Source organism: Piliocolobus tephrosceles, chromosome 2 (assembly GCF_002776525.5).
Source record: "Piliocolobus tephrosceles isolate RC106 chromosome 2, ASM277652v3, whole genome shotgun sequence".
Classification (NCBI taxonomy): Eukaryota; Metazoa; Chordata; class Mammalia; order Primates; family Cercopithecidae; genus Piliocolobus; species Piliocolobus tephrosceles.
In genome coordinates this window covers 99284908-99305630 of record NC_045435.1, presented here as the reverse complement: position 1 = coordinate 99305630, position 20723 = coordinate 99284908, and the positions used below count along the sequence as shown (strand labels likewise).

General features: G+C 36.7%; 1 protein-coding gene across 3 annotated transcripts in view; it reads left to right on the top strand.

Moving 5' to 3' along the window:
- Nucleotides 1–20723, top strand: part of GOLGA4 (golgin A4) — a 118974-nt gene that overhangs the window by 85681 nt on the left and 12570 nt on the right. For all 3 annotated transcript variants that reach the window (XM_023187482.2, XM_023187484.2, XM_023187485.2), the window contains exons 18-22: nucleotides 1697–1810; nucleotides 3757–3777; nucleotides 4294–4362; nucleotides 6757–6832; nucleotides 13696–13799. In XM_023187482.2, coding sequence (XP_023043250.1) covers nucleotides 1697–1810; nucleotides 3757–3777; nucleotides 4294–4362; nucleotides 6757–6832; nucleotides 13696–13799 — 384 coding nt within the window. The remainder of the gene's footprint in view (nucleotides 1–1696; nucleotides 1811–3756; nucleotides 3778–4293; nucleotides 4363–6756; nucleotides 6833–13695; nucleotides 13800–20723) is intronic.

Here is a 20723-nt window from a genome sequence, read left to right as displayed (position 1 = left end):
CATAGTTTTTCTTAGTGTTTTTACTTCAAAGCAACAATATACTTTTTTTTTTTTATCTTAAAAGGAGACTAGAAGGCCTTTATAAAGGAAATTACATAACTGTTACTTCAATTAGAAATGACACATCAAAGATTCTTTTCTAATTATTGGGGGAATTGCTTTAAATCAGTATCCCACAGATGTCAAAGGAAATGTCAGACATAGCTAATTGTCATATTAGAAACTGAGCCTGACTAAACAAGTAGCTCTAGAGGTTATTCTTTCAAACAAGGCTAAACCACATTGACACAGCCATACAAGAAATGTCAGCAAACCAAGACAGCAGTGACGTATTTACAACAATTTTGGGTTGATGGTGTTTTAGAGGTGGAGGCCAAATTCATGTGTGCCTCGGTGGGAAGATATCTAAGATATCTGAGGATATCTAGTAGAGATCTCTACTATACTTATGTTGAAAAAAGGGATTTGTTTTTGCAATTAAGTCTTAAGAAAATTTCATGAAAAGTGGTATTTAAAATTATAATAGGATTTTCCACATGTCCTATGCTTCATTGCCTTATTTTGTGCCATAGGGCCTATGTTTGCATTTGTTTTTGAGAATGATGTTTCTGTTTTTGGCAAGTCAGGATCTGTTAAATCAGATACCTGTTTGTGGTTGTTTTTCCTGTTAAGTCTCTTGCTCAGCAAACCCTTGCCCTCATTACTCAAATAAGATCAATATTCCAATTCCAAATATTATTTTAGCACAAAGGTTATTGCAAGATTTATAAGAATGAAGAGAAGTCTGGGTTGCTCTGTACAATAAATCATGGCAATGACCAAGACAAATGAAGGAATGTAAGGATGGAAAATAGCCTTTTACCAGGGCAGTCAAAACAGAAGAGAGGACAATTCGTATGCCAAATTTTATAAGTGGGAATATTGAATCAATAAGTCACATATTACTCTTTCTAATTCAGCCTTGTTTGTTTTTTGCAGTTTGGGGCAAAGGAAGTCATTACGTTGCTTACCAGCACATTGGACAGTAACTAATTTTTTTTTTCAAAAATAGGTTTTAGTAGAACATTTTACCTCAGAGAACCGCTGGTGGGGGTAGATATATAGGAGATGTGCAGGCTTGTCAAATTAGGACAAAGGACCATCTGTTGATTTATGCAGCCTAACTAAAGAGGGTGAGAAAACTGAAAACCCCGTAACTTCTGTGATCTGTAAATTGCCTCATCTGATTGGGTAGTGTTGTGTGTAAAAATACCTACTACTTTATTTTAATGATTATTTTGTAGAAATCAAATTCCACTATAGAAAAGGCTGAAATCTTAAAACACAGGCTATGTATTGTAGTTCTGTCACAATTCTGTTATATACCTAATTGTTGGTTAAACCTGGGAACCCTAGTTTAAGGGGAAATAAACAGCTTGATGAGCTTTTTGGGATGAGGAGAGAGGGAGTGAGGGTGAGAAAAATGATATCCTATGAATAATGAGCATTGGAAAGGACTTGGAGTTTAAAGTGAGGCATGAAGGAAAGTGTTTAGAGCACAATAATGAATTAAAATAAAAACAGTAGTGTGTGTCTCAAAAACTTAAATGTTTATTTCCCTACAGAGATAGTTTTCTCTACACCATGTTGCCTCTCCAGAGTGCTTTTTTGATGTGTTCATTTATTAATGCTGCTTTTTTTTTTTTAAATCCTAAAGGCTCGTGAAGAAGAAATGACCACAAAAGTAATGGACCTGCAGACTCAACTTGAGGAGCTGCAGAAGAAATATCAGCAAAAGCTAGAGCAGGAGGAGAACCCTGGCAATGATAATGTGAGAAGAGTTTGAGTTTGCTGCACATGTTTCTTGAAAACATTATCATTTCTGTTATTTGACTAGCCTACTAACATACATACGTATTTATCTCATTTAATCCTAACAAAAACCCTTTGAGATTTTTACCTCTGTTTTATAGACAGATAAGCTAATGTTCAAAGAGATTAAATAAAATGTTCAAGCTTACACAATAAATGTTGTGGTGAGGATTTAAACCAAATCTACCACACGTCAAAGCCTAGGCATTTTGTTATACCAGTGCTTCTCTATCTTTTCCTTCCATGGAAACAATAGCAGAGGAAAGTGAATCTTATAACCCTGGAGCATAGCTAAAAATAGTCCATTGTAAATGTAATACATTTAGATTTTTGGGTTTTTGTGCTAAAAATTCACGTTAATTTTATATCCTACTCTATAATATATCCTTAGTTGTAGTCACATAAAAATGGTGTTTTTAGTTGTATACCATTAAGAAAAACAATTTCTTTCTTTTTGGCCAATGGACCAGATGCAAATACAATGTGATGATTTGGGAAAATTGGACTGAATTCAAAGAGAATGGGCTTGCAAATCTAAGCTTTTTTTTTTTTTTTTTAAAAGGAGTCTTAATCCTTAAGTAAAATCGTCATTATGAAAGGTAGACCATGTTTACTCCGTGCTTTCTTGTCCTGCTGTGCACCTCAGCAGCACACACCCACAGTTGGAGAAAGCTGCCACTGTACTTTTCTACTGCCTAAAATGTTCTCACTCATCCAGGATGGTCTTTTCATAGCACAGTCTTGAGGGTAATGGGAAAGTGGGTGGTCACTATGACTTTATCCTGGAGAGGATTTGTTACAGAATGTCAGTTACCAGATAACAATTTTTTACACAACCAATTACATGGATGACTTACCCACAGTGCAGAGAAAGGGCCTTTATAAAGAGCTTTCATTCTCTGTCACTTAGTAGGCATATGTCAGGTGTAAGCACTGAGCAAGCTGAGAGGACCATTTTCTGTTTCTTTAATAGCTAGGTTAGTTCTGTTTAAATTTTCTTTACTTTCTTTTTTTCTTTTTTTTGCCGTTTAGTCATGTAGTCATGACTTGAGTATTCCAGGTGCTATTATATATTACTTCTTTTGAGAAAATACATGTTTATAACTAACTTTTCGTTAGTATCAAAGTATTAATATTGGATATAGTAACATTTTAACTTGTGTCAGAATGCCATAGAATATTGAAACATTATGAGATATTAAGAAGGACTTCTGAGTCCTTTATCTTGTGTCATAAGAAAGGTAAGAAAATAGCCTTAATTTGTCAGGGCGTGGTAGCTCATGCCTGTAATCCCAGCACTTTGGGAGGCCGAGGTGGGCGGATCACCTGAAGTTGGGAGTTCGAGACCAGCCTGACCAACATGGAGAAATCCCATCTCTACTGAAAATACAAAAAAAAAAAAAATTAGCTGGGCATGGTGGCGCATGCCTGTGATCCCAGCTACTTGGGAGGCTGAGGCAGGAGAATCACTTGAACCAGGGAGGTGGAGGTTGCAGTGAGCTGAGATCGTGCCATTGCACTCCAGCCTGGGCAACAAGAGTGAAACTCTGTCAAGAAAGAAAGAAGGGGGGGGGTGTGGAGGGAGGGAGGGAGGCAGGAAGACTTAATTTTTATTTCTACTCTAAACATTTTTTTTTCTGTTTTATTCTTCATAAATTTGTTTCCTTCTGGTGCTTCTAGATATCTTAAATTGCAATATGTATTTAGAGTATAATATTTTGTAAAACAAAACAGACCATTTGTTTAGAAGCACATATTTAAAGTTGCCTTACCTCAAGTCTGACCACTTCCTTGAGACTCTTAACCCTGACTTCTTGTTTCCTTATATCTTTATATTGCTTTGTTTTACTGTTTCTTATAGCTATTAATGTATACACTCATGTTCTTTCTTTTCCATTTTTTCAGGTAACAATTATGGAGCTACAGGTAAGACTAGTTCTTTTTTTTTTTCTCTTTTTTCCTTTGAGCCAAAGTCTTGCTCTGTCACCCAGGCTGTTGCCCAGGCTGGAGTGCTGTGGTGCAGTCTCGGCTCACTGCAACCTCTGCCTCCTGGGTTCAACTGATTCTCATGCCTTAGCCTCCCAAATAGCTGGGACTATAGGTGTGTGCCACCATGCCCGGCCAATTTTTTTTTTTTAATATTTTTAGTAGAGATGGGGTTTTGCCATGTTGGCCAGGCTGGTCTCGAACTCCTGAGCTCAGGCAGTTACCCTCCTCGGCTTACCAAAGTGTTAGGATTACAGACGTCAGCCACCACACCCAACCAAGACTAGTTCTTCTTTGAATTTGTCTGAAAGTCATGCATTTTAGGAGTATTCAGTGTTATAAGTTAAAACATAAAGAGACTATTTTAACAAGGAAAAATTTCCAAGCAGTACAGAAATGTGTCTGGGCAATAATGAAACCTCTGTGCATTTCAGATCTGACTTTTTGTTCTTTCAGACACAGCTAGCACAGAAGACGACTTTAATCAGTGATTCGAAATTGAAAGAGCAAGAGTTCAGAGAACAGGTACAGACCTAATTGGTACCTTTTATTTTGAACTAAAGTTACGTTAGTATGTACTTGGATCTCAACTAATTTTTAAATAGTTGGCTTTGAAATTTTTCAGTCTTACACACAGGAAATTTTATGTCCACATCCAGAGGTACTAGAGGTTTTCTCTGTAAATTCATGATCGTATATATTTAAGCAAGAACATTTGTATCATATTATTTTTAATGCCTAACTGTTTTTTATAACAATTTGTATAATGTATAGTAATTTATGTTCTACAAAGAAGTTATTTTTTGCTTTTATCAGAGAGAAAAATAGTCATCTGTCTTTGGTACTTTTTCCAAGTGGTTTAATTGTCCTAATGTAATTCGCCCATGTATTATTGATGGACAATATATGTAAGTTAATTTAAATAGTACCATGTGGTACACCTTCAAGGATTCGCAGTACACACATACCAGGATATGTGGTATATGATCTTTAGTAAAGTCTTTTTCCAAACTCTGGGAGAAATAGTGCCTCAAATCAGCAGGCTGAGTTTGAAGGCTAAATCTCCTGGGATTTTCCCAGTTCTTTTAAAATTCATACAGACAAAAATCTTGATAATTGTTAGAACTGAGTGATGGATAGGTATATGAGCATTAATTGTGCTATACTTCCTTGGAATATGTTTGAAATTTTTCATATTTCTAAAAATTTCATAAAGATAGGTCCCAATGTGACTTTATTTTTTGTTTTACCAGTGATTTAACTTTTCCCATCTATTCTCAAGATTACTGCTTTAAAATTCTTTTAACATCAAATCTTGAAAACTGCCCTAGCATAACAATTTTTATATTAGTTATTTTTGTTATGGGAATATACACATTAAAAGTTACCATTTTAATCATTGTAAAGTACACATTTCATTGACATTTAGTTTATTTACAGTGTTGTGAAACCATCACTGTTACCCAGTTCCAGAATATTTCATCACCCCAAAGGGAAACTCCATGCGCATTAAGCAGTCACTCTCCATTACCTCCTCCCCATAACACCTAGCAACCACTAATCTGCTTTCTGTCTCTATGGATTTGCGTATTCTGGGTATTTTATATAAATGGAATAATACAATACCTGACCTTTTATGTTGGGCTTTTTTTAATTTTTTTATTTTTTGAGATACAGTCTCGCTCTGTCGCCCGGGCTGGAGTGCAGTGGCATGATCTCAGCTCACTGCAAGCTCTTCCTCCCGGCATCATGCCATTCTCCTGCCTCAGCCTCCTGAGTAGCTGGGACTACAGGCACCCGCCACCACGTCCAGCTAATTTTTTTGTATTTTTAGTAGAGACGGGGTTTCACCGTGTTAGCCAGGATGGTTTCAATCTCCTGACCTCGTAATCCGCCCACCTCGGCCTCCCAAAGTGCTGGGATTACAGGCATGAGCCGCTGCACCCGGCCTATGTCGGACTTTTTTTTAACTTAGCATAATGTTCCAAGATTCATCCATCTTATAGCACATATCAGTATTTAATTTGTTATGACTGAATAATATCCCATTGTATGGATATACTACATTTTGTTTGTCCATTCATCAGTTGATGGACCTGTGGGTTGTTTCCTTCTTTTGATAATAGTGAACAGTGCTACTAAAAACATTGATATACAGGTTTTTGTTTAAACACCTGTTTCCAGTTCTTTTGGGTATATACACAGGAGTGGAATTACTGGATCATACAGTAATTCTATGTTTAACTTTTTGAGGAACTGCCAAACTTTTCTACAGTTGCTGTACTGTTTTACATTACCATCAACAAAGTATAAGAGTTCCAGTGTCTCCATATCCTCACCAACAAGTTTTTTGATTATTGCCATCCTAGTCAATACAAAGTGATACCTCGTTGTGGTTTTAATTTGCATTGCTCCAGTGACTAGTGAAGTCAAACATCTTTTTATTGGCTTGTTGGCCATTTATATGTTTTCTTTAGAGCAATGTCTACTCAAGTCCTTTGTCCATTTTTTAGTTGGATTGTCTTGTGGAGTTATAAATTCTCTTTATATGTACTAGAGACAAGTCCCTTATCAGATACTTGATTTACAAATATTTTCTCCCATTCTGTAGGTTGTCTTTTTACTTCATTGATAGTGTCTGTTGATGTACAGAAGTTTCCAATTTTAGCAAAGTGTAATTTATGTAATTTTTTCTTTTATTCTCTGTTCTCTTGGTATCATATCTAAGAAATCTGTAGTTTTGGTTTTTTTGGTTTTTTTTTTTTTTTGCAGAAACAATTCTTGCTCTAAACTATTTTAATTTTATTTGCCTATATTCTGTCTTCACATTAAAAAATATTGTGATGACAGCAGTCTTTCTTTTTCTTACATACAGTTTCCCTGCGAATCTTACATGGTCTGATTATTTGTTATTTTTAGATTCATAATTTAGAAGACCGTTTGAAGAAATATGAAAAGAATGTATATGCAACAACTGTGGGGACACCTTACAAAGGTAAGGATGATCTCGTATCATGTTATTCACCATTATGTTTTATTGGTGGATTCGTGCATGATTTTTATTTTTGTTTTTGCTAATTTATATTTTTTCTCATTTAAAAATTTTTAATTTTATTTTTTCTTAATTGACAAATGCATATATGTATTGTGTGCAACATGATATTTTGAGTTATGTATTCATTGTGGAATGGTTAAACTAAGTGCATTACCTAACATATTACCTTTTTTGTGTGTGTGTGTGATGACAACACTTTAAAATCTACTCTTTTCACAATTTTCAAGAATATGGTATATTGGGTGGGGAATAATACAGTACATTAACTATAGTCAATTTTATTCTTATTTATTACATTAACTATAGTCAATTTTATTCTTATTCAAACTATTATAAACATATTTTACAATATATCTTTTAAACTTATTCTTCCTTATTGAACTGAAATTTTGTATCCTTTGGACAGCATCTCCCACCGCCCACAGTCCCTGATAACCACCAGTTTACCCTGCTTAAGTTCAGCTTTTTAGATTCCACATATAAGTGAGATTATGTGGTATTTTGCCTTTCTGCACCTAGCTTATATCACTTAATATAATGTACTCCAGCTTCACCATGTTGTTCCAGTGACAAGAGTTTTCTTCTATTTGGAGGCCGAATAGTATTCCATGTGGTTAATCTGTTTTTTTACAATGAATATATTTTACCTTTTAACAGCTGGTTTTAAGGAAAGAAAGATAGTAAGCTGCCGGGCACAGTGGCTCATGCCTGTAATGTAATCCCAGCACTTTGGGAGGCCAAGGCGGGCAGATCATGAGGTTAGGAGATCAAGACCATCCTGGCCAACATGGTGAAACTGTGTCTCTACCAAAAATAAAAAAAATTAGCTGGGCATGGTGTTGTGCATCTGTAGGCCCAGCTACTCGGGAGCCTGAGGCAGGGAATCACTTGAACCTGGGAGGTGGAGGTTGCAGTGAGCCAAGATCACGCCACTGCACTAAAAAAAAAAAAAAAAAGAAAGAAAGATCCACTGACTTCCCAAAGTGTTGGATTACAGGCATGAGCTACCACACCTGGCCCAAAGGATTTTAAAGATGAGCTTCAGTCTTTATGTGGTAATTCCCTTGAGATAATTGAGATCATTGAATAATCTTATATAAGACTTACCCATTCTCTAAAGTTCAGTTTCGCTACCTCACTGTGTTAAGAATAGTTTTGTTTTGCTACATGTTTTGTAAACCTTTCTGCTTTCTCATGGGAAGCATGGGGACATAAAAACCATTTGGCATTCTTTTCTTTTGTGGTTTTGAAAGCTCTCATTGCTATCAAATAATGTAAAATACTACACTACACAAATTTTAACTAAATTAAAAGGCTTGCTGTCGATCCTTTCCAAACTGTAGCTCCTCAAAAAGAGGTAAAAACCAGCCTGGAAGTTTCCTGTGCTCACTGCAGAGAAGATTCTTGCTGCAAAGATTATTTACTATAGCGAAGTCACTGTATATGATTCTCAGCATAGAACTAGGCTGAATCAGCCTACAGCCATACCACTGTGAATGCTTCCAATCTCATCTGATCTCAAAAGCTAAGCAGGGTTGGGCCTGGTTAATATTTGGGTGGGAGAACTATACTGTATCAGTACTCAGCAGTGCGTAGAGAATAGTGTCAATTCCTTTTGTTTTCCATTTAAGAATTTCCTACATAATTTTCTTTTTTCTCAATTTTGTGAACACATGTATACAATTTAATAGCTAACTCATAATACTAAGTGCTAAACACTTATAAATACGTTTTTGTCTTTTTTAAAACATTATTTTTCTCAGATTTCTCAAGGATAGTATAGCTTATCTGCTCATTTAATCCTCTTAAAAACCCAAGCAGTCTGGTGCAGTATGCACATTAATCTCTTCATCATGCTGCCTCTTTAAAGAGTAAAATGAGGCCAGTCGGGGTGTTTCACGCCTGTAATCCCAGCACTTTGGGAGGCCAAAGTGGGTGGATCACTTGAGGCCAGGAGTTCGAGACCAGCCTGGACAACAGGGTGAAACCCTATCTCTACTAAAAATACAAAAAATTAGCCAGGTGTGGTGGCGCACACCTGTAATCTCAGCTACTTGGGAGGCTAAGGCAGGAGAATCGCTTGAACCTGGGAGGCGGAGGTTGCAGTGAGCTGAGATCATGCCACTGGACTCCAGCCTGGGCAACAGAGCACAACTCTGTCTCAAAAACAAATAGAGAGTAAAATGAGCACCTATCTTGTAGTACAAAATAAAACATTCCTAGTTCTTTAGAAGTCCCTGTATGCCTGCCTTTACAATATCTTTATCCCTCTCATTATTTTTACTGTTTCCCCTGACTTTTCTTAATCATTATCTTGTTCTTTATCATTTACACCTGTATTTATATTTTCAAGCAATATTTTGTTTAGATTTTGTTTGCTTTGTGAATTTATGTAATTCAGTCATACCATAAGCATTCTTGTATGACCTATTTCTTTGGCTTAATAAAAGGTTTGAGAGTTACTCAGATTGTGTGTAGTTGTGGTTCACTCATTTCCATTATATTAATTTTGTACATTCTTTTTAATTTTTCCTAGTACACATGTGGAAATTTCTCCCTAGAATATATAATAAGAATGGAATTGCTAAGTCATAGGATATATTTTTGTGCGTATCCCATATTAGGTTAAGCCAAACTGTTTGCTATGTCTTTTGTAGTAATTTCCACTTCCATCAGCGGTGGGTGAGATTTCTGACCACTCTAGCACCTCATCAGTGCTGGATACATATATATGTATTTTTTTTTTACGTGGAGTCTCGCTCTGTTGCCCAGGCTGAAGTGCAGTGGCGTGATCTCAGCTCACTGCATCCTCCACCTCCTGTGTTCAAGCAATTCTTCTGCCTCAGCTTCCCAACTAGCTGGGAGTACAGGGGTCCATGCCCAGCAAATTTTTGTATTTTTGGGAGAGACGGAGTTTCACCATGTTGGCCAGGCTGGTTTTAAACTCCTGAACTCAGGTATCTGCCTGCCTCGGCCTCCCAAAGTGCTGGGATTATAGGTGTGAGCCACTGTGCCTGGCCTCATAAATGTTTTCTTTTGGTGGTGATAAATAGTTGGTTAATTTGAATCAGGAGCCAAATGGTGCTCATACATTACATTTGATTGATAAATTACTTAAGTCTGTTTTGAACTCTAGGTCCTTCTTCACCTTTGCTTTTATCATTTATTTGATGAGAAAACCAACTTATTTGTCATATAGAGTGAACCACATTCTTAATTTTCTGGATTCCATCTCCATGGAGTCATCTGTCCCCTGGTAGGTAGAACTAGAGGCTTGATCAGATTTAGGTTTGATTAGCTTTAGGTTTGCATTGACAGTAATGCTTCATAAAGGAAGTTGTGTAATTCTTGTTGTCTTATATCAAAACTTTCATGACATATTTACAATTTTAAGATCTACCACCCAGTTCCAGGTGTGATCCATCACTTTTCACCAGATTTTAGCATCCATTGGTAACTTCCCTGATCTGTTACTTCAGTAGTGATTGCATAATGGTGTTAGTAAAATTCCACCATTTCTTGTGCATATATTAATTGGAATTCTTCTATAAATAGGAACTTTTCCACATTATCTACATGGTTACCTTGAGGTACAACTCAAACAAGAAAAGCAGGATAAATTTCAGTTAGTCTGAAAGTGGTAAACAGTAAAGTTAGTCTGAAACTGGTAAACAGAGTTTATCCTGCTTTTCTTGTTTTTTTTTTTTTTTTTTTTTTTTTTCAGTCAGAGTCTCAATCTGTCATTCAGGCTGGAGTGCAGTGGTGTAGCCTTGGCTCAGTGGGACTTCTGCCTCCTGGGTTCAAGCAATTCTCATGTTTCAGCCTCCCAAGTAGCTGGGATTACAGGCGCACACCACCACGCCTGGCTAATTTTTGTATTTTTAGTAGAGACGGGGTTTCGCCATCTTGGCCAGGCTGGTCTCGAACTCCTGACCTCATGTGATCCACCCACCTTGGCCTCCCAAAGTGCTGGGACTATAGGCATGAGCCACTGTATCTGGCCAGTTAGTCTGTATTTTTGAAGATCTGTTTCTGGCACCTCTAGTGTGTTTCATTGATCAGTTTGTCTATGCCTGCTCTAATACCTCACTGTCTTTTTTTTTTTGGTAGAGATGAGGTCTCTTTCTGTTGCCCAGTCTAGTCTCGAACTCCTGGCCTCAAGTGGTCCTCCCGCCTTGGCCAATCCCAAAGTGCTGAGATTTCAGGAGTGAGCCACCATGCCCAACCTTCACTATCTTAATAACCGTCACTTCATAATAAGTCTTGATGTCTGGCTGAGGAAGTCCTCCCACTTTTTCTTTAAGAATTGTTTAACTATTCTTAGCTCTTTGAATGTCTATACAGATTTTAAAATCACCTCGTTAAGTTACATACATGCATACATACACATTCCCGGGAGGATTTTGATTAGGCTTACATTGAATTTATAGAAAAATTAAAGAAAATTGGAATTTATATGGTATTGATTCTCCAATCCATAATCACAGTATACCTCAACATTTACGTAGGTCTTCAGTGTCTGTCAATAATGTTTCTTGGCTGGGCACAGTGACTCATGCCAATAATCTGAACACTTTGGGAGGCCGAGGTGGGAGGATCACTTGAGCCCAGGAGTTCAAGACTAACCTGGACAGTGTAGTGGGACCCTGTCTCTAGAAAAAAAAAGTTAGCTAGGCATGGTGACATGTACCTGTAGTCCCAGCTACTTGGGAGGCTGAGGTGGGAGGATCACTTGAATCCAGGAGGTTGAGGCTGTAGTGAGCTGTGATTGCACCATTGCACTCTATCCTGGGTGACAGTGAGACCCTGTCTCAAAATAATAATGTTTATCGTTCTCAGTAGTAATCTTGCACCTCTTTTATTACATTTATTCGTAGATGTGATTGTAAATGTAATATTTTCTAACTAAATGCATATTTTAAAGGCATTATGGCATTACGCATTTTTTGAGGAAAATCCAAGCAAGCTTATGTTTTAAAATTATCTGTAACACACAGATAAAATTGTGTAAAATGTCAAGTGGATTTTTCAGTTATACACTTTGGAATTTGGCCCAGATAAAGTGTGGATTTTAAAATGCTGAGTGTTACCTAGATGAAGTTATTTGGGAAGACCCATTAGAGGCAATGAGTAGACAATTTGGAAAGCCTCTTTATTTGAACAGTAACTAATTTCCTCTAATAATTGCTTAAAACCAGAAATAACAGCTGGGAAGTCTTCTGTACCACTGTTTGGGAGAAATCAAGAAGAGGCACAAGTATTGAAAAATAATATTAATTCCCTCTCCTGGAAAATAGCTATCCCAGCACTTTGGGAGGCCAAGGCAGGCGAATCATGAGGTCAGGAGTTCAAGACCAGCCTGACCAACATGGTGAAACCCTGTCTCTACTAAAAATACAAAAATAAGCCAGGCATGGTGATGCGCACCTGTAATCTCAGCTACTCAGCAGGCTGAGGCAGGAGAATCACTTGAACCCGGGAGGTGGAGGTTGCAGTGAGCCACCATCTTGCCACTGCACTGCAGCCTAGGCGACAGAGCAAGACTGTGTGTCAAAAAAAAAAAAAAAAAAAAGTACTCTGCTTATTTAATAAAATTACTTATTTTCTGAAAAGTGAAAAAAGATCTGCATTTTGTATAGATCTAGAGGAATAAAACAATTAAGTATAATACATAGAAGGGTATATTACCCATAGGAAATAATGTATTTTCATTATTTAGTTCTTAGAACTCTATACTTGCAAAGTATAATTTGAGTGAGTTGAGTCTTCTAAAAGTATGCACTTAAAAAAAATTCCAAACATGTGAGTACATGTAACGTACATGTAATGTATGGAGGCAGTTTAACACCTCAGAATCCACCATCCAGAACGTTGCCATTTCTTTTGAGGCTGCTTTTGCTGCTCTGTAGTCCTTATATCTCTGTTGTTTCCCAAGAGTAACTGCTGTTATTATATTACAACATAACTAGTTCCTTAAAAAAATTGATTTTAATGTTTTATATATTTTGGGCTGTATAGAAATGACATCATACTGTATGTGCCCTGTGTAAATTACTTTTTTTAACCCAATATTGTTATTTTGAGATTCATTCTAATGTGTGAAGCTATAATTTGACCATTTTCAACGCTGAATTTAACAATAATACATTATATCTTTATGTCACAGTATGTTCTCTTGGTGGACATTTGAGTTGTTTCAATTTTGCTTTTATAAACAGTGTAAATAAACATTGACTCCTACTGTACATATGAAGTGTTTCTCTAGGTTATATTGCTAATAATTGAATTTCTGTGTCATATAATATGCTTGTTTCTATGTTACACAGTTTTAAAAGCAATGCCAAATTGTCATCTGTAGTGCTTGTTTTCAGTTTCCTCTCCTAGTAGTATACAAGAGTCTCCATTGTTTCACATCCTCACCAGTGCTTTGTATTATCTGACTTTTAAGATTTTGCTCATCAGACTCTGTAAATGACACATAACACAGTTTGTTTTCACTGAACAAATGGTTATTTAAATTCTAAACCTGAAGTAATGTATAATTACAATAAAAGGCCAGAAGAAAGAGGAGGAAGAGAAAAAGATGTGAGAAATAAAATTGTTATAGTAATTCTTGTTTTCTCTTCCAAGTATAAAATAGTAATTGGAATGTTCAGTGTGCATGTGTGTATACAATGCAATATGATACAATGTAAAAGCAATGCCTCTCTGTTCCATTGGTTGTTTTTAAAATCTGTTTTTATAAGTAATAAGTAATTTACCTGGTTTTGTCTTTACAGTTTGGTCTGTTTTTTATTTGACAGGTGGAAATTTGTACCATACTGATGTCTCACTCTTCGGAGAACCTACCGAATTTGAGTATTTGCGAAAAGTGCTTTTTGAGTATATGATGGGTCGTGAGACTAAGGTATAAATCATGTCTCGTGATTTGGTGTGTGGCTTAATTTTAAAAGAAATATGTTCCACTTTTAATACACATATGAATGCCGTATGTTTACTATTAGCACATCATCAGACATGCTAATAGTAGGTAATAGATAATTATTTTATTGCTGTTAGTTTACAAAGTGAATTGGTGGATCTTGCTTATATTTGTTAAATTTATAAAATACTAATTTTTAAAATACTGTGGGTAACACTGAACACTAAACATTAAAATTTCATTAATGTAAGAATAATTCGTGAACCATGTGGCTTTTTTTCTTCTTGACTTCGTATCTTTAAGTTAGAAGAATAGGCTCATTAGTGAATTTTCAAGGAGACTTTAGGATATTATGAATAATATTGGAAATAGTAATAATTAATAGCTACCTGGAGAGATTTAGAAACATTGTACTTTAGTTACTGTAAGAAAATCATTTCTGCACTTGTGGAATATTGATCATTTAAAAATTACCCCATGTAAGTAATAATGCTTGGCTAATTTGTTTTCTAGAATGTTGCATTTGTTGTAAGGTTCTTAAATGTAGAGTCTTGTCTTATTCTTATTTGTATCCCTTGCAGTGTTTTAAAAAGAGCCTTATTGGACATTTGGTAAATATATATTGAATTGAGTTAAATGCTTCTAGGGAAATTCATGAGCCTTTCCTCAAACAAAATTTTTCATTTAAAGCAGTTTCTGTTTTTGACATTTTTTACCTTCAAGGAATTTTGATTGTCTGTGTGCCTTGGCTGAGAATGGGATAATGAATTTTCTATGCTCAGAAGCAATCAGTGTTTTAATGTATAGGTGTGTGGGAGTTGCTGAGTCATAGGATACTAAGCAGGTTCAAGCACTGATTTGGCAAATATATTTGAAACCTAAAAAGCAAGTACCTTAAAATAGTATTATAAAAGGAAATATCTTAAAAGAATATTATAAATGTATAGATTGGAGATTCAACTAAATACCAGGAGTGGGTTAGAAGTCATTTGAATCCTTAATATCTGTAGAAATCACATTTCATTATATCAAATTAAAGTAATATCTAATGTTGTGAACATGTATCACAGAAGGGAGATATTAAATCATAGCACTTCAGTGTCTTTTTTTTCTCAATGCCATTTTTCAAAAAGTTCAAGGATAGATAAAACTAATTTTCTCCGTGTCTTTTAAAAACAAAACTAACAAAATAACAGCTTTCTCTTATGTCCTTATGGGACATACACTATCTTCCCTCAAATACAGGGTATATTATGTCCCTGTGGGGGGATATTTGAGGTGGGATAGATCGTTTAAAGTTACCTTGTTATTGTTTTGGGGGTGGGGAGGAGAGGCATATCTTTAAAAAACAAAAAGCTCCTCAGAACTTTAGCTACTTTGGCTCATTAGTGAATCTAAAGCTATGATGCAAAGGTTGTTGCTAAATACTTTATTTAGCTTTTTCTTGATCTGTAAAATAGAGAGACAGACTGCCTCAACCTGTTTCTTCTGAAGGTTATGAATGTATGTGAGATGAGATATATAGCTACAGAGCTTAACTACCCTGAAGAAAGGCCTAGCATAAGTGGCTTAAGGGGTAGTAACAATTCAGCCAAGTCTAAGCTTGTGCTTCAGGGCTCTGCAATTAATCTTAGAGTGTGACTTGGGAAGTAGCTGAAAGGGATGTCTCATGGCACAAGCAACCCCTTCTAATAAGCTGGCTGGGAATCTGTGTTGAGGAGTAGTCCTCTGTCTCCTCTTATCTTCAGCATTGATTCTCCTTTTCTGGCTCTAAAAATGAAGGGTAGTCTGTCATTCTGCCATCGCATTTTATAGACTAATAGAAAATTGGTACCGGGTATTTACTTTTAAGTTGCTGCACATTTATTGAACATGGCCCTTTATCACCATGGTGGATAGCAAGATCACATTTGATACCATCTCTAACTTTAAGGTGTTCACTGTGCAGTAAGGAAGGGAACCATTCTCGCTTAACCGTAATGTGATGAGGAATGTAGTAAGTGCTGTAAGAGAGAAACAGAGTCCTCGTGTTTACTTGTGGGAAGATCAAGGAGAACATTATGGAGGAGGTGGTGTGTATACTAGGATTTAAGGGGAGATGTTAGATTTTGATATATGAGCCCAGATGGTGGAGGGGTAGCCCAGACAGAAGGTTTCAGGCAGGAAATAGAGTATGGGTTTTTGAAATCACAAGTAGCCTGGTCCAACTAAAACACTGAATTTATGAAGGGGAAGTGATTTCACTTAAGGCTGCACTCAAGTGCAGGGCCTTGAATGTTTTCAGAGTTTTACCTGTAGGTATTGGGAGGAGGTGGCCCTGAAAATTTTCAAGTAGGGATTGACAAGATCAGAGCTGTTTTTAGACACATCTTTTGTGGGCTTGCCCAATTTCTATACATTAACAAAGAATTTGAAATGGAGACCAGGTTACGGTTTTAGAATAAGTCAGATTATGTTGTGCCCTTTGTGATTTGATTACCATCGGCAGTTGTTTCTTGTCTAGCAGGATTCATATGTCTTCTCACCTGTGTTTCTTCATCTGCTTTTGTACACAGTGTTCTTTATTTTATGAGGCAGATGACTTTTAAAAGAAGACTGTATATAGTACATACGTTCTTGTAGTATGGAGTTAAGTAAGTTCCCTTCCTTCCTTCTGTCTGTATACTTCTTTTTCTTGGGTTTTGATCCTCCATGCTAATATTGAACCTGAAATTCAGCCTGTTCTCCTTTTCAACATAAAGTGTTTCTCATCCTAAGCTTTTCTGAAGATGCCTCTCCCTAAGGAATACCTGGCAGGAGAGGTCACTTCTAAATCAGGTGGCTCATTTGAACTTTTCCTCACTTCCCAGGGCCTGAGGATATTGTATGTAGAGTAGACAGTCTGATATCTTTTCCAAGGTGTGGCAAAGAGCCTGGGCTTCTCAAAGTGTTTTTCTGGCAAGCCAGGGACGAGCTTTAACTCTTTACTGGGTAATGAGCTGCAGATTCTGGATCGCTGATGAATTTAGAGATGGGTTTACGTTTTAATGTCGTCTAGAAATACGAAGAGACAACTAGCCACAGCTCTTTTTTTTCCCCCCAAACATGCTTGTGCATGCATGTATATGTTGTTTCATAGTAAATATAAATGGACTTTTTGGTCCTTGGAGCTTTACGTGGTGTTGATATTAGAGAAATGCTTCCTACAATTGTGAATCCCTGAATTTTAGATTTTTTGGTATTTATAAAAAAACCTTTATAGATAGTATACTGGAAACTACTTCAGGGTATTATTAAAAAGAAAATACTGAAGTGATTGCTACTTCATATTTCTCTTGCCATTTCATGCCACATATTTACAGGCATACCTTGGAGGTATTGCAGGTTCAGTTCTAGACCACTGCAATAAACGAATATCACAATAAAGCAAATCACACAAATTATTTTGGTTTCCCAGTGCGTATAAAGTACATTTATACTATACTGTAGCCTATTAAGTGTTCAATAGGCATTTTGTCTCAAAAAAGTGTATACCTTAATTTAAAAATACTTTGTTGCTAAAAAATGCTAACATTCATCTGAGCCTTCAGCAAGTCGTAATATTTTTGCTAGTGGAGGATATTACCTCGATGTTGATGGCTCTTGACTAATCAGAGTGGTGGTTGCTGAAGGTTGGGGTGTCTGTGGCATTTTCCTAAGACAACAGTGACATTTGCCACATCGGTTGACACTTCCTTTCATGAGCATGTTTGATAGCATTTTACCCACCATAGAACTTCTTTCAAAATTGCAGTCAGTTCTCTCAAACTCTGCCGTGGCTTTATCTACTAAGTTTATTCAATATTCTAAATTCTTTGATGTCATTTCAACAGAGTTCACAGCATCTTCACCAGGAGTAGATTCCATCTCAAGAAACCACTTCTTTGTTCATCCATAAGAAGCAATTCCTCATCCATTAAAGTTTTATCATGAGATTGCAGCAATGTAGTCACGTCTTCAGGCTCTGCTTCTGATTCTGGTTTTCTTGATAGCTCCACTATATCTGCAACTACTTCCTCCACTGAAGTCTTGAATCCCTCCAAGTCATCCATGAAAGTTGGAATCTTCTTCCAAACCCATTAATGTTGACATTTTGATCTCTTCCCATGAACCACCAATGTTCTTAATGGCATCTAGAACAGTGAATCCTTTCCAGAAGTTCTTCACTTTGCCCACTGTCATGAGAGGAATCATTACCTATGGCAACTATAGCCTTATGAAATATATTCCTTAAGTAAGAAAACTTGAAAGTTGGAATTACTTCTTGATCCATGGGCTGCAAAATGGGTGTTATGTTAGCAGGCATGAAACAATTTAATCTTGTATATCTCCATCAGAGCTTCTGGGTGACCAGGTGCGTTATCAATGAGCAGTAATATTTGAAGGGAATCTTTTTTTCTGAGCAGTAGATCTGAACAGTGGGCTTTAAATATTCAGTAAACCATGCTGTAAACAGGTGTGCTGTCATCCAGGCCTTATTTCATTTCTAGAGCAGAGGCAGAGTAGAGTTAGCATAATTCTGAAGGGCCCTAGGATCTTCGGAATGGTAAATGAGCATTGCCTTCAGCTGAGAGTCAGAGGCTGCACTAGCCTCTAATGAGAGAGCCAGCCTATGTATTAAAGCTTTGAAGCTTTTGAACTTCTCCTCTGTAGCTATGTAAGTCCTAGATGGCATTTTCTTCAAATAGAAGGCAGTTTCATCTGCACTGAAAATCTGTTGTTTAGTGTAGCCATCTTCATCAGTTAACTTAGCTAGATCTTCTGTATTATTTGCTGTACCTTCTCCATCAGCACTTACTGTTTGTATTAATCCCTTCTCACACTGCTAATAAAGACATACCTGAGAATGGGTAATTTATAAAGGAAAGAGATTTAATTGACTCACAGTTCTGCAGGGCTGAACTAATGACATGAGGAAGGCCTCAGGAAACTTACAATCATGGTGGAAGGGGATGTAAACACATTCTTCTTCTCATGATGGCAGAAAGGAGAAGTGCCCAGCAAAAAGGGAGAAAAGCCCCTTATAAAACCATCAGATCTCATGAGAATTCACTCACTATCACAAGAACAGCAGCATGGGGGTAACTGTGCCCATGATTCAGTTACCTCCCATTGGATCCTTCCCACAACATGTGGGGATTATGGGAACTGCAAGATGAGATTTGAGGTGGGGACAGAGCCAAACATATCACTGCTTTACCTTGCAATTTTATGATACGGAGATGTCTTCTCTCCTTAAATCTCATGAACTAGTCTTTTAGCTTTAAACTTTTCTTCTACCTCTTTCTGACTTCCCTCAGCCTTCATAGAATTGAAGGGAGTTAGGGCCTTGCTCTGGATTAGGGTTTGGCAAAGGGAATGTTGTGACTGGTTTGCTCTTCAGACCACTAAGACTTTCTCCAAACTTCTATCCAGACCACTAAATGAAATAAGGCTATTTCATTCTGATTCGTGTGTTCACTGGAGTAGCACTTTTAATTTCCTTTCAAGAACTTTTCTTTAATGTTTACAACTTGGCTAACTGGCATACAAGGCCTAGCTTTCAGTCTCTCTTGGCTGTCAAAATGCCTTTCTCACTAAGCTTAATCATTTCTAGCTTTTGATTCAGAGTGAGAGGCATGCGACTCTTCCTTTTACTTGCATACTTACAGACCATTTTAGGGTTATTAATTGGCCTAATTTCAATATTATTGTGACTCAAGGAATAGAGAAGCCCAAGGAAAGGGAAAGAGATGGGGGCTCAGCAGAACACAAACCACATTTTCAGAATAAGTCTACTGTCTTACATGGGCATGGTTTGTGGTGCCCCAGCACAGTGACTGTCATAACATCAAAGGTCACAGAGTGCAATAACAGATATTATAATAATGAAAAGGTTTGAAATACTGCAAGTATTATCAAAATGTGACACAGAGATATAAAGTGATCACATGCTAGAAAAATGGCACCAATAGACTTGCTTAACAAAGGATTCCCACACACCTTCAATTTGTAAAATAAAAACAAAAACTAAAAAACGGTTTCCGTGAAGCTCAGTAAAGTGAAGCGCAATAGAATGAAGTATGCCTGTACTTCGTTTCTAGACTGCAGCTTAACACACAAGATTCTAGGCAGTACAATTTAAATGATGAGGGTTTTTGTAAAATTTGGAATTTTCCAAGAACTGAGTTGTCTTAAATATATATATATATATTTGTTGTTGGTGTTTTTTAAGACAGGGTCTTGCTCTATCACCTGAGTGACAGTGGTGCAATCAGAGTTCACTGCAACCTCAAATTCCTGGGCTCAAGCAATTCTCCCACCTCTCCCAAGTAGCTAGTAATACAGACATGAGCCATAACACCTGACTAATTGTTAAAATTTTTTGTAGAGATAGCCATAAATAAAATAGCCATAATTCTGGCTAATTTAAAAAAATTTTTCGTAGAGATGGGAGTCTCACTATGTTGCCCAGGCTAATCACAAACTTCAGGCCTCAAGCGATCCTCCCACTTCAGTCTCCCAAAGTGTTGAGGTTACATTTGTTAGCCACCATACCCGACTAAACTTTTTTTTATTACCAAAATGGGAGAAGACGAAAGACAAAAGGAAGATGAGGTCTGAAACTAAAATCTTGCCATGTGTGGGATTTGTGAGGAATAGTATTAGTTGATCTGTTAGTAGAAATAAATATTAGAAATATGTAAAGTGTCTTGCCTAGACTTAGTATATAATAAGAACTTTAAAAAAGTTAGTTCCTTTCCTTCTTGGAAATAATTATGGTACTTTTTTTCCTAATGACATGAGTCTCCAAAATTTTTGGTTAACTATATTATCTTTTCCTTAATGACCTTCCCCAGATCACTTCCACCCTTCCCCCTTCCCACATACGCAAAGTCTGTGTAACTATGA